At 46.5% G+C, this 15,195-nt stretch overlaps 1 protein-coding gene across 8 annotated transcripts in view; it reads left to right on the top strand.

The window, feature by feature from the left end:
• Positions 1-15,195, top strand: part of LOC140420826 (pleckstrin homology domain-containing family G member 1-like) — a 293,588-nt gene that overhangs the window by 111,487 nt on the left and 166,906 nt on the right. For 5 of the 8 annotated variants that reach the window (XM_072504914.1, XM_072504958.1, XM_072504895.1 and 2 more), the window contains exon 2: positions 9,028-9,102. The exons of the other annotated variants lie outside the window; for them this stretch is intronic. In XM_072504914.1, the coding sequence (XP_072361015.1) occupies positions 9,054-9,102 (49 nt within the window). In that variant the 5' untranslated portion in view covers positions 9,028-9,053. The remainder of the gene's footprint in view (positions 1-9,027; positions 9,103-15,195) is intronic. 8 annotated transcript variants of the gene reach the window in all.

Genomic DNA, 15,195 nt, shown 5'->3' on the forward strand with positions numbered 1-15,195 from the left:
GCGAATTCCCCACCGCTATTCAATGATACTCGGTCGTTCTTTTGTGCCCAGGGGAGTTTCTCACTGGTATAGCCCGCACTTCGAATTTTTTTTAGCACTGTGGACCTGAACTCTAAATCGGGCCGCCATTTTGAAAGGCTGTCCCGATCTCAAGCGAGCTTGTGGGTCCCCCCACACCTCCCACCCATGGGCAATATCACCCCCCCTCACATGGACACTACCCCACACTCACCAAGTGAGAACACCCTGGTATGCCCAAGATCCCTGGGCCCCCCCCCCACTTACCTGCCCTGCACCCCCCCCCCCCCCCTTTCAAACCTCCCCACCCTCATTTTATGGGCATGGCACCCAGTCAGTGCTCCTGCTGGCTTGGTAGTGCAGTTTGGGCACCTTGGCAGTGCCAGAATGCCAGTTGGGCGATGCCCACATTGCAGTGGGAGGGCCAGGGAGCCACCCTGCACTTACCCTTGTTACCCAGGGGTCTCCGATGGCCTGGGAGACCCTCCGGGTACCATTCCGCCTGGTCCACGTTTGTGTGGACCAGTGCTGAATGCCACCCTCCCTGGGGAGGCTGGAGAATCGAGGGAGGCCGATGGATATTGGGCAGATAGGTCTTGTAGTTTAAGACCTACTTTTGGGAGCGCCATTCCGACTCTGTCTCGTGGGACTTGGGTAAATCCTGCAAGGCACAGAGGCTGCCGGGGGGCCTGCTGGAGGGCTCTCCTGGGATTCTCCTGTCACATTGTGCTCGCTTGAGTGCAACGCAGCAAGAGAATCGTGCCAGAAAAGTTGGTGGCTTGGTGATCTTGGAGGCTTCTAGTGACAGGACCATATGTGATGGGGAATCTAGTGTTTTTAGGATTCTAAAGGGACTTGATAATGTGGACTAACTTGTCACCTGATCAAGAATGGGTAGAACCAAAAGCACCTTCCCCGCCCATACAAAATCGGAGAAAATCGTGTCCTTTTTCCGAAAACAAGGTCTTTGGTACAAAGATCGGGAGAGCCTGAAAGATAAACAAGAACCTCGGCAGAATAATCGTTTCCACCACTTGGACCCTCCCCGCCAATGTTAAGTGCAGTGTATCCCATCTCCTAAGATCCTCCACTAGCTTCGTTAAGTTCCATGTATGGAGCCCCGTCCATTCCCTCGCTACCTAAATCCCCAAAACACCTAAACCTATCCCTCGCAACCGTAAATGGCATTTCCTAAATTAGCCCGCTGTCCCAGCTCATTCACCAGGAAAACCTTGCTTTTCCCTACATTCAGTTTGTATCCCCAAGAACCCTCCAAACCGCCCCAGCAGGCCCACAATCCTTCCCATATTCTCCAACGGATCCGAAACATACAGCAATAGGTCATCAGCATGGAGTGACACCCGATGTTCCCGCTGTCCCCTCGTAATCCTCCGCCACTCCGCTGACCAACTGAGAGCCAGCGCAAACCAGCAACAATGTCAGTAGGCACCGCTGCCTCGTACCCCTGTGTAAGTCAAAGCTTTGTGAGCTCATATCATTCGTCCTTGGTGCCACATATAGCAACCGCACCCATGCCACAAATCTCGGACCAAGTACCGCCACTCCACCCGATCAAATGCCTTGTGTCCATGGACACCACCACCTCCGGTACCAGAGCCCCTGACGGATTCATCACACATTCAACAGCCGTCTTATATTACACCCGAGCTGCCTGCCCTTCACGAAGCCTGTCTGATCTCCTGCAACCACCCCCGGGATACAGTCCTCCATCATCCCCGCCGACAACTTAGCCAATACTTTCACGTCCATGTTCAGTAGTAATATGGGTCTATATGATCCACATTCCACCAATCCTTCCCTTTTTTGGGGATTAGTGTGATTATTGCCTGCATCATCGTCGCCTGCATCATCGTCTCCGGCAACTAGCCCTTCTCCAGTGCTTCATTAAATGCCCCCAACAGATGTGGTGCCAGGTCCTTCGCAAATTCCTTATAAAATTCTGCCGGTAGCCTACGGTAGCCCTTCCCCGACTTCACACCCCTGATATTATCCAGCACCTCCCTCGGCCCAGAGGCTCTTCCAATGCCTGCCTCTTTGCTTCCTCCACCTGGGGAAATTCCAGCTCATCCAGAAACTGCCCCATGACCCCCTCCTCTCCCTCCGGGTCTGCGTCGTACAGTCCCTGGTTGTACTCCCTAAATGCCTCATTTGTCTTCCCTGGCTCCGGCACCACATTCCCAGTCCGTATCTTCAATATTTCCCTGGACGCAGCCTGCTTCCGCTGCTGGTGTGCCAGCATACGCCTTCTCCCCATACTTGTATTGCACCCCTCTTGCCCTACGCAGTTGCCCTACCGCCCTCCCCGTTTTCAGCCTGTCAAACTGCCCCTGCAACTTTTTCCTCCTCACCAATCCCTCCGCGGTGGGCACCCTTGAATATTCCCTGTCCACCTCCACTATATCGCTCACTAGATGGTCATGTTCCGCCCTCCTTTCCTTATCCGCACGAGCCGTAACCAAATTATTTCTCCGCGGGCCTTCAGTACTTCCCAAAAGATGGCCACCGACCGACGCCTCCCCATTCTGATTCCACTCCAGATACTCCCTAATTGCCGCCCGCTCCTTATCACAAAAAACCTCCAACCGCCAACAACCCCAAATCAAACTCCAGCCTGGCCTCTGCTCTCGTCCCGTTCTAAACCGAATCTCCAGCCAGTGGGGTGCATGTTCCGAGATAACTATCCCCCCATACTCTACCCCTCCACCCCAACCAAAATCTCCCAACTCACTACAAAGTAGTCAATCCTCGAATATACCTTGTGGACGTGTGGGGAAAAAAGGAATACTCCCTTCCCCCTGGGTTCTGAAAACGCCATAGGTAGTTGTGTAGCAGGCTTGAGGAACTGGGTACTGGAGTCCTATGGATCCCAATGCTCTCCATTGGGGAGTTACTCGCTTCTGTTTTCATGTCCTATGTCAGTGTGTTCTGAGAGGTCTTCATTGAACTGGCCTCGAGATGTCATCAGAGGCAGCCTCCTGGCACAGTAAACCCAGAGTCAACCTGGTTACATTTCAAAAGCAAAACAGTCTAGATTTGTAGACTACCATAAGTGAAGACATTGCTATTCGTCATCAACTCTTGTGAATTGCGTGTTTGTAGAAGGTGAACTGGGCGGACAATTTCTTAGAAGCAATTCCTATAAAGAGTGAGGGACTACTAGTGGTTTTGCAGTGAACCATTTGTGTTTTCTTTTTCACTTGTGTCTGTTGTGACTGGTGAATGAAAGAACAGGCAAGAAAATGAAGAGCGTGACTGGACAGGAAAAAGTGTCCTGCTGATTCAGTGTTCTGATGATTGCGTGCGTACATGGTGTTAGGCAGAACAGCAGCCAAACTGACTGTTCAGTTGGATGGCCCTTGTTTGTGCAAAGTTGTGAAACTCTGGCTGAATCACACCCTGGGGTTTCCAAAACAGGCTATGTTCTTTACAAAGTGTTGAGCTCACCATGTGATTAATACAGTCTGGTGCTTACCTGCGTGGAAACCCCTTCCAATGCAGAGCAAATTTGCATTTGATTCCCTTCCTAAACATTTTCCCTTTTTGGGGTACCTCAAACCTTCAGCCCTCTTTGACCTTCCAACTTCCCCTGATGTTGCCACAGAGCCTGAAGCTCCCCTCTTTGCCTCTCTTGGCATCAACTGAATCAAGACACTCATTGCTCCCTTTTAAGAGCAGTAACTCCAACTGCTCAATCTTCCTAACCAGTGTGCCTGCTGAGGGCTAAATTTGTCAATCTATTTCCTTCCCTGTGACTTCCATCTGCAATTTGGCTCATCACCTTTTGTCTGCATCTCCCTCCAGGATATCTGAGTTCAATTTTGTCGACAAAGTCCTTAACTGTCCATTAACTTTTTATTGTGGATGACTGCATTTCTTCCCTGCTTCCATGCAGCCACCACCTCCTTTCCCTTGTGTCCAACGGGCATGGTCTTGAATGGACAACTGATTTAGCCATTCACTGCCAAATCTGACTGGACCACATGCAGACCTACTGTGCCTTGGTCTAGTCTGCCAAAACTGCTCACTATTTCATGATCAATGCAAAAAAAACACCTAGTTACTTTTCTCTTCTATAAAATGTCACCTTGCGGTAATTGTCTCCTCCACCCACTACTTCAACTAATGCAAGGAGCTCGGGCACATGTCACTAAGATTTTAAGCCCATCAAATCATGTGCGTCTCTATTGCTTTCCGCCTTTCCTCCCTTCACCTAGCATACCAAAGCAGTAAATATTCTTCCCCTGCTCAACTATTTTCATTTTTGTTTTCTCTCTCCCATCTCTGGTCATACATTTTGAAGCTTGCCTTGTCCACAAGCGCTACTTCACTCTCTTTCCACTAAACTGACGACCACCCATGTTTTTCCTTTCCTGGTTCCCATGTTGGCTAATAGTCAATGGTCCTTTTTTTTTTTTTTTTGGGTTTCTTGGGTAATGTGCCACTTGATGCTTCCCTTCTTGCAAGCTACCACCACTTTGCTGACCTCATGAGCGGTCTCTTCCTAAATCCGTGCCCATCTTTCACAGAACTTCATGTTTGAATTGCTCCACATCCAGGATTTGGCCTTCCAGTAACTTCATTGCAGTGTTTAATGTCTAGTTGTGACACTAATAAAGATTATTATTATTCCCAAAGTATTGAAACTGCTCTTATTAAAGTCACAAATTACCTTCTAGTACAGTTACACAGGATATCCTTTATCTCCTCGTCCTTCTTGACCTGTCTGATCTTTTGATACAGATGAGCACACCATCCTCCCTCCCTTTCTCTCCCACAGCCCCAACGCCTCTTCATTATTTAGCTGCATGAGACTGCTTTCATCTGTTTTTATCCCATTTGTAGCCAGTGAATCATCTGCATTGGCTTCTGTTCCTGCTCTGATACCATTACTTGTGTCGCCAAAATCTGTACTTGACCCCCTTCTATCTTTCTTCTATGTGCTGACCCTTAAGAGCAACATCTGAAAAAAAAACAATTTTCATAATTTCACCGACACTCTACCTCCCCTCATTAATCACTGTTGTGTTTGAATACCAAACTACTTGCATCTTGTCCAAACCAGGATCTTTATTGAATCACACATGGTAAGATAATGATCTGTTACAGAGCAGGTTATCATGGAATTTCTTTGTACTCCTCTGGAACTACATCTAGCACAACTGTCTACTTGTACATCTTACAACCATCTTCTGGCCAATGGTGCCTCCACTTATATTGGAGTGCCTTGTCACATGACCACTGTTGTGAGAATGCATGGTATGTCTGTACCGCTACCTGCTGGTTGGAGGTTGCACCACCAGCCATCTATGATATTGCGTGTAAGCATATCGCCACAACCACCTCTCAAATTCCTCCCTCCGCCACTATCACTAAATTGTCACGCTACTTGTCTGATATCAAATGTTGGATGTGCAGTGGTTTTCTCCAACTGGGTCCTGGAAGGACGGCCGCTTTTTTGGTTCTTGCGCAAACAAACCAAGAACAAGAAAAAGAACAAGTACAGCACAGGAACAGGCCCTCCAAGCCCGTGCCGACCATGCTGCCCGACTAAACTACAATCTTCTACACTTCCTGGGTCCGTATCCTTCTATTCCCATCCTATTCATATATTTGTCAAGATGCCCCTTAAATGTCCCTATCGTCCCTGCTTCCACTACCTCCTCCGGTAGCGAGTTCCAGGCACCCACTACCCTCTGCGTAAAAAACTTGCCTCGTACATCTACTCTAAACCTTGCCCCTCTCACCTTAAACCTATGCCCCCTAGTAATTGACCCCTCTACCCTGGGGAAAAGCCTCTGACTATCCACTCTGTCTATGCCCCTCATAATTTTGTATACCTCTATCAGGTCGCCCCTCAACCTCCTTCGTTCCAGTGAGAACAAACCGAGTTTATTCAATCGCTCCTCATAGCTTATGCCCTCCATACCAGGCAACATTCTGGTAAATCTCTTCTGCACCCTCTCTAAAGCCTCCACATCCTTCTGGTAGTGTGGTGACCAGAATTGAACACTATACTCCAAGTGTGGCCTAACTAAGGTTCTATACAGCTGCAACATGACTTGCCAATTCTTATACTCAATGCCCCGGCCAATGAAGGCAAGCATGCCGTGTGCCTTCTTAACTACCTTCTCCACCTGTGTTGCCCCTTTCAGTGACCTGTGGACCTGTACTCCTAGATCTCTTTGAGCACGGGCAGTGCCTAGGCCACTGACTCCATAGTAACTGTCTTGAGGCTGAGCCTCATTGGATGCATTTCTGATTCACAGATTTGCTTCTAATCACATTCCCAAAAAAAAAAATTTAGATTACTCAATTATTTTTTCCAATTAAGGGGCAATTTAGCGTGGCCAATCCACCTACCCTGCACATGTTTGGGTTGTGGGGGCAAAACCCACGCAGACACAGGGAGAATGTGCAAACTGCACACGGACAGTGACCCAGAGCCGGGATCGTACCTGAGCGCTGCTTCTAATCACACATGAAATGAAAAAAAAAAAAATGTAAAATCACTTATTTTCACAAGTAGGCTTCAAATGAATTTACTGTGAAAAGCCCCTAGTTGCCTCATTCCGGCACCTGTTCGGGGAGGCTGGTAATGGAATTGAACTGTGCTGCTGGGGTGCCTTGGTCTGCTTTCAAAGCCAGCTCTTTAGCCCTGTGCTAAACCAGCCCCTTTCACACCACTCCTTCGTTAGACCACCTATCTCCATTCTATATTGTTGCCTGGCCAAACTATGCTCTGTCTTGAGGCACTCGTCAATGTATTCCAACATGCTCCTTGCCAGCCTCCCATTTTCTACCCTCCATAAACTGTCAACTACAACTCTGCTTGGGCCCTATCGTTTGACTCGTGTTCACCTAGCATCCATTAAGCAATGCCTCTATTTTTTAAATTCTGTTCCCTCTTTTCAAATTCCTTCTATGCTTTCCTGCTCATGTTTCCATTGTCTCCTCCAGCTCAACAACCCTGCCAGATTTTTAATAAATGCCAAGTTATTTGTATTTTTCTAAAATTGGGATGGTGGTAGTGGTGAAAATCCTCAATCCACTGTTTGAAGTACCCCTAAACCTGGAGATGGGGGTGGGTGGTGTACCAAGATCTGGATATTAAGTTAGGCACCTGATCCTTTTTAGTGGAGATCTTTGTATTTATGTAGCTGCTTTCTTGTGGATACCCAGGAGGGTGAATATTTTAGGTCATCGATAAGGACACACAACTGAAATATAACTGAACTGAAATATAACTTTTGCAGTCCACAGGGGTTGTTGGGCCGGAGTATTTCCAGCATTTCCTGTTTTAATTTCAGACTTCTAACATCTGCAGTGTTTTGCTTTTGTGCCAAGGGGAATGCCCCTGACTTAATGTGTGGTGGGATCTTCTGCCACCTGAAAGGGCAGATGGAACCTTGAGTGTTAATAGCTTGACACACTTCTGAACAGTAGCATTACTGTAGAATTGAAGAAATGCATTCAACCAAGAGTGTTTGTAAATTTGTGATTTTTGGAGTAAAGTTTTCACCTTGGTGTGCTTATCAGGGTTATTAACAAACTATTACCAGGTCTTGTTCTGCACTTGTGATACGTGTGAATAATTAGCTCAGCTGTGCCATTTGAGAGCGCTTAACTTATTTCTGTGGCAATAAGGCATCTTACAACATCAGGTTGTTTCTGATGAGTTGCACAAGAAAAGATCTGAAGTTAGTGGGAAATGAGCGCAAAGCATATGCAAATACTAAGTACCAATCAAATTCCTCATTTCTGCTTTTTTTTTGTTGAGATCATGACTGATTAGAACATACAGTGCAGAAGGAGGCCAGTCGGCCCATCGAGTCTGCACCGACCCACTTAAGCCCTCCCTTCCACCCTATCCCTGTAACCCAATAACCCCATCTAACCTTTTTGGTCACTCAGGGCAATTTATCATGGCCAATCCACCTAACCTGCACGTCTTTGGACTTTGGGAGGAAACTAGAGGACCCGGAGGAAACCCACGGAGACGGGGAGAACGTGCAGACTCTGTACAGACAGTGACCCAGCGGGGAATCGATCCTGGGACCTGGCACTGTGAAGCCATAGTGTTGTCCACTTGTGCTACCGTGCTGGTTAATTAGGTTGTAGTAGAGGAATGACTTGTGCTGTATGCCTATTATGGATGAGATTTGATTCAAAACAGCTTGACTGCCTTCACAGAATTAGGCAGAAAATGTAACATAGAAACAGGTTATTTAGCCCATTTACTCTCCTCTTAAGCCTTATCCCCCCTCTCACACTCTATCAATATAATCTTCTAAAACGTGCTTGTTAGGTGAATTGGGCATTCTGAATTCTCCCTCTGTGTACCCAAACAGACGCCATACTCGGCGACTAGGGGATTTTCACAGTAACTTCATTGCAGTACCTACTTGTGAAATAACAATAATTATTATTATTATTCTCTTCAACCTCCTGTATGCTTATCTAAATGCCCCTAAACTTATCTATACTTCTCAGCCATCCCCTACGGTAGTATGTTCTGTATTCCTACCAAAAATAGAACACCTCTCATTTTAATACGTTAATTCATTGTGTCCATTTTTTTATTACCTTGGAGGTTTTAACATAGCAGCCAATTTACATGCAATATGTTTCCATAAACAGCAATGTAATAATGATGACCAGGTAACTTAGCCAATATTTACGCCTCACCAGGACAGCAATGTGGACTCCCTCCTTGTTCTTAAACTGGGGCGGAGGGATCTTTTAAGCCCACCTGTGAGGGCCGATGGGGCTTCTGCCTCATTCAAAATGGCAGTGCAGTACACTCATCCTAACTATATATGGGGAACATTAGCCTAGATTGAATGGTACTTGAATTTGTTATTGCTGACTGAGAGTGCTACTACTAAGATAGGGTTAACACAAGACACTATATCCAGGTCTAGTATAGTGGTGGTTTTTCACGGGATATTTTGGCCACGTTTAAGAACCAAGTCCTTTCTTTCGCTTCAGGTTCTGCGAGCATACTCTGTACCAAGATGCCTGGTAAGGCACTGGAAGGGATAGAGGCCATTTTCAAAAGTGAAGGTTGGTATTTTTTGTTTCCTGTTTTTATAAGCGGCAGTATGGTTTCAATGAAGGACAGGGTCTTTGAGCAACACCAACTATGGGACCGAGGTGTCACATGCTGCTAGAGTGTTGTAGTTATTTATGGTTGTCTCAGTCACTCACTACCTTTGGTCAAAATCAAAATTAAGCATGCAACGCTAATGAAATACCAGTAAAATAGCCATGTTTAAAATGGAGGGTTTAAAAAAAATTTTCATAACATGTTGCTGACCAAGCCACCACTTATTGTCCATCCCTAACTGCCTCTAAGAAGGTGGTGAGCTGCCTTGAACTGCTGCAGGTTTATTGAAGGAGATTTGGTGAGGTATTGCAGTGTATCTTGTATATGATGTACACTGCCACAGTGTGCTGGTGGTGGAGAGTGGATATTTAAGGATGGGTGTCCAGGGGTCAGAGGAGAGGACTTTTTTTAAAATCATAGAATTTACAGTGCATAAGGAGGCCATTTGGCCCATCGAGTCTGCACCGGCTCTTGGAAAGAGCACCCTACCCAAGGTCAACACCTCCACCCTATCCCCACAACCCAGTAACCACCCAACACCAAGGGCAATTTTGGACACCAAGGGCAATTTATCATGGCCAATCCACCTAACCTACACATCTTTGGACTGTGGGAGGAAACCGGAGCACCCGGAGGAAATCCACACACATGGGGAGGACGTGCAGACTCCGCACAGACAGTGACCCAAGCCGGAATCTAACCTGGGACCCTGGAGCTGTGAAGCAATTGTGCTATCCACAATGCTACCGTGCTGCTGTTTAGATCATGACTCATGGCCAGCATGGATTTTAACCATTTTAGCTGCCACCATCCTTGTTTTGAGGTTGTTCCGCATGGTTCATAATGTCAATGTATTTTCAACTTCCGAAGCTTTTGGCAAAGATCTATGTGAAGAATTTGCAATTAAACTAAAAAGCAATGGGAGTTGATTTTGATTTGATTTATTGTCACATGCACCGAAGTACAGTGAAAAGTATTTTTCTGTGGCTGAGGGAAAGTACACAGTACGTACATAGTAGGCAAAAAGAATAATCAACAGAGTACCTTGACGAATGGTACATCGACAAACAGTGATTGGATCCAGTGCGGAATAAGGGGCCAAACAACGCAAATACATGAGCGAGAGCACTATAGGGTGTCGTGAATGGCGTTCTTACAGGGAACAGATCAGTCTGAGGGGGCGTCGTTGAGGAGTCTTGTAGCTATGGGGAAGAACCTTCTGCCTGATGGAAGGGTCTGGAAGAAGGCAATGCCTGGGTGGGAGGGATCGCTGATAATGCTGTCTGCCTTCCTGAGGCAGCGGGAGGTGTAGACAGAATCAATGGGAGGGTGGCAAGCTTCTGTGATGCGTTGGGCTCAGTTCACCACACTCTGCAGTTTCTTGCGATCATGGACCGAGCAGTTTCCATACCAAGCTGTGATGCAGCCAGATAGGATGCTCTCTATCGCACATCTGTAGAAGTTTGTGAGAGTCGATGCAGCCAAGCTGAATTTCTTTAGCTTCCGTAGGAAGTAGAGACGTTGTTGGGCTTTCTTGACTGTTGCATCAACGTGAGTGGACCAGGACGGACTTGGTGATGGTGACCCTCAGGAACTTGAAGCTATCGACCATCTCCACTTCGGACACATTGATGCAGACGGAAGTGTGTGTCGTGTGACGCTTCCTGAAGTCGATGATCAGTTCCTTGGTCTTTCCGACATTTAGAGAGAGGTCGTTTTCGGTACACCATGCAACCAAGTGATTTATCTCCCTTTAGTAGTCCGGAAGCACAGCACAGAATAACCTCGACCAGGTCAAAGGGAATGGAGTTTTGTCCAGTGCTTGGGCTGCTATTGCTTCCAAAATATATAAGTGAATTTCCCCATATATCACAAAGACCACATACTTCCAACTCTAATTGGTTGCTTCTGCGCCTTGCTTCAGCCTAACTGTTGCTGAAACGGAGTCTCACATGGGACAGATGAGGTAAGGACATTCCTTGCCTAAATCCAGAGCCAAGAAAATGTAATTGCTATGATTAATGTAGGCAAAACATCACCAACTTGTGCCTGACCAGATTCATTCGACAGCAATTGAATAAATCGAATATTCAATTTCTTGACGGTATGAAGAATAGTCAATTTCAAATCTGATCATGGGATCTCTAATATCCAAGCTGGACTGTAGAAACAATTGACCTAATGTAGTTAGTCAGCCAAGTATTGGCAAACAAATATAATGAAAATGGCCAAATATTTTCCCTGTGATGGCACTCTTTAAAACTGAATGTCTCGAGTTGTTCTTTGACTCGGGATTTTGTTGGACTCTGTTCTGCAAATGCTTGCTTTGCTTTTGAAGAAAGGGGATTTGCTAGAGTTTGCTGTGTTTTTGGTTTCCACGGGTAAAGGTATAGCATATGGGCAGCTAAAATGCTCAGTCCTGATGCACACCGGTGTTGGTTTTGGATTACATTTGGGAGGGAGTTGTCTTGGAAGGGAGTTGTGGATTGTCAAAGTAACTAAAGTTATTGTTTGGATCATGGCTTCGGGTTACAGTGCCTCAAAGGTTCTTGAGCTGCCACATTAAACCTGATTTCTGAACACCCAACTATCCTGGGCCATAGGGGTGTCACATTCCTGAAGGTTCTCTTGGAATATTAGAGGGGGCGGGCAACACAGTGGTTAGCACTGTCACCTCATGGTTGGGGGGGGGGGGGGGGAGAAAGAGAGAGAGAGAGAGAATTGGGTACTTGGGAAATGCTAGGGGAGTTAAAAAACTTGGGTCAAGTCAAAATAGTCCGGATGCTGGAAATCTCAAACAATACTCCAAATACTTGACAGATCTGGCAGCATCTGTGGAGAGGTAAACCATTAACATGTCAGATCAATAACCCTTCGCCATTTAAACACAATTAATTGCCCATCCCTGAACTTGAGGGAATATGCAACCAGCACTTTCATTCTGATAAATCTTGTGCGTTGTACTCACTTAAGTTCAATATCAACTTGCTGAGGTGTGCTGCCCAAAACTGAACACCGTAGTCCATTTGGGAGGTCTGTTTCAAGGTTCTATAATAAAACACATGCTCTATAATGAAACACATGCAGTTTCCTTTTTTGTATTCCAACCACCACCCTTCACCCCTCCTCTGAGTTAAAAGCCAGTATTACATCAGCCATATTTATTTCTGTACCCATTCATTTGGGTTTGAACATGCAAACCCCAAATCTCTTTGCCACTACACACGTTTTCCCTATACATTCATTGTAGCAACATTGGTTTCTTTCTCTACAGTAATCATTGATTCGACTCAATGTTGGAGTTACCCAATTGGTCCCACTCCCCTGCTTTCCCCCACATGCCGTCAATATAATTTTTTACAAATTCATTTACAGGATGTGGGCATCACTCACTAGGCCAGCATTTATTGCCCATCTCCAGTTGCCTTCAGAAATGGTGGTGAGCTGAACCTTGAACACCCACAGTGCTGTTGGGGAGGGAATTCCAGGATTTTGACCCGGGGGGGAATTCCAGGATTTTGACCCAGCAACCGTGAAGGAATGGTAACATATTTCCAAGTCCGGATGAAGAGTGACTTGGAGGGGAACCGCCAGATGGTGGGGTCCCAGGTATCTGCTGCTCTTGTCCTTCTAGATGTTAGTGGTCATGGGTTTGGAAGGTGCTGCCTAAGGAGGCTTGGTGTGTTCCTGCAGTGCATCTTGTAGATGGTACACATGGCTGCCACTGTTTTGTTGGTGGTGGAAAAAATGAATGTTTGTGGAAGAGTTAACAATCAGAATGGTGTCAATCAAGCCTTTGCAGCTGCACTCATCCTGGCAGGTGGCGAGTATTCCATCACACTCCTGACTGAGTTATTCACTGCAGGATTCCTAGGCTTTGACCTGCCCTTGTAGCCACCGGGTGTTATTTAACCACTGCGTTGCACCCCGCATGGATCTGGGCACATCGTTTAAATAGGAAAGGCCAAAATCGAGATGGCAGTCCTATCATTAACCTTAATTTGCATCACATTAGTGACATGTTGACTGTAACGGTCTCCTGGGAAATAACCAGCTCCCCAGTGAGAAATCACGCGAACATGGAAAAACGTGAAGCTGGCGCAATGGCTGCTCAGGGGAACAGAGGAGATGGGCAGCCATTTCCATTTTCCAGCATGCAGCTCAAGGACACTGGAGTTGCTGCAGAGGTGATGAGGGGCTTTTCTTTTGTGAGTCCTTCAAGCCATCTTTAAATATTGTGGATGCCCAAAACTGGCAACTACTTAAAAACTTCCAGGACATGGCCCTCTTCTTGGTGTTATGCTGAAGATCACTTTAACTCCCTTTGATTGTCAGCAGCCTTTTAGCGTCACAGCTGAAGGCTATTGGGAATAAGAAATTAACCTTGTTAGCTGTGAAAGAACTTCACATCACCACAAGTTATGGATGTTGGAAGTCAAGAATGTTCAATTGCACCTTGAGCGCCAGTGCAACATGTTGATGCCAGGATTTGGTTCCGGTGAGAATGGGCCACGTGGGAGGGCATGCACTGCTGCAGTGCCTGGATGGAGAGTGAAACAACTCTCAAATAGTCTGTTCTGGAGATAATACATTCTCAGGCTTATCCTCCGCTTCATTCCAGAGCCCAAGTGGGGACTTGTGTGACACATCACCAAGCTGCAGCCCACAATGGTAACCCCCCAAGGTGTTGCTTTTGGGGGCAGCATGGTGGTTCAGTGGGTCGCACTGCAGTCTCACAGCGCTGAGGTCCCAGGTTCGATCCTGGCTCTTTGTCACTGTCCGTGTGGAGTTTGCACATTTTCCCCGTGTCGGCCCCACAACCCAAAGATGTGCAGGGTAGATGGATTCAACACGCTAAATTGTCCCTTAATTGGAAAAATGAATTGGGTACTCTAAATTTATAAGAAATAAAAATGTTGCTTTTGGGGGGTTCAACAATGGTAATGCCATCTTATTGCTCTTTAATCTGCTTGTCTTTTTTTCTCTTGAATCTGTTCGTCTATCCTTTCACATTTGGTCCTTTGGCCAGTCACTTGAGTACCAGAGGCTGCCAAAGTTGTGATGGCTGTGGATCAGTTGATAACACTGTTGCCTCTGATGCACAAGGTTCTAGGGCCCAAGTTCTACATATGGGCTTACACCCAAAAATAAGGGCTGACTTTGTCATAAGTGCCATCTTTCAAATGAGATGTTAGACTGAGACCCCATCTGCCTTATTTGATTGGGTGGACATTAAGGATCTCCATGGTACTATTTTGAAGATGGTCTGGTCAATATTTATTTATTGTTCAATCTGAATCACAGATCATCTGGTCTTAATCACACCATGGCTTTCAAAAGAAACTAGGGATCACTATCTGTAGGGCGATGGAGAAAAGGCTGGGAAGTGACACGAGGCATTGCTCTTGGAGAGGTTGTTCAGATACTTGATTTTCCTCTCCTTGGCAAACTGCTTTTTTTTTTTGGTGGGGGCTTCTCTGGAAGCTCTTTAGGCTGAGGAAGGGCATTTCTGTGGTGAGTGGTTGAGTATAATGTTCAGCTCCACGAGTTGTTGACCATGATGGACTGCTACTCAATTGCAGCATCGCTGTGTTGTGACATGCTGGCTGGAAGTTGCAGTCAGCTGTACCCTCATCAAAGTTGGAGGTAGAGGAGGTTCTTTTCTCTGGTACCATTTCCACCAGAGGTGCCATGTTAATCACCATGGGCGTTAATTCGGTCTGGCTATTGGATATTCCAGGACGTGGAAAGAGATTGAAGGTGAAGTAGAGTCTGAATACTCTTGGTGGTTGAGCTCTCAGGGTGTCCTGTTCTGGCTGACCAATGACTATGATAGTCCTAACATCCTCCGCCGTCTGGAGGAGGGCCAGAGCTACATCGGCATCCCTGCTCTGAGAGAGTGACTCCATCTGGCACCAGCCTAAGGTTGTTTGCTGCCATACCTCGAGTGGTTCCAGGAGCATGTCGTGACCCCACTCCCTGGTTTTTCAGAGCCAGAGGCCTTTTGAGCCATGGTTCCTTGTCTGATAGGACTTGTGACATTGGTACCT

This window comes from Scyliorhinus torazame, chromosome 1 (genome assembly GCF_047496885.1).
Source record: "Scyliorhinus torazame isolate Kashiwa2021f chromosome 1, sScyTor2.1, whole genome shotgun sequence".
NCBI classification, from domain to species: domain Eukaryota; kingdom Metazoa; phylum Chordata; class Chondrichthyes; order Carcharhiniformes; family Scyliorhinidae; genus Scyliorhinus; species Scyliorhinus torazame.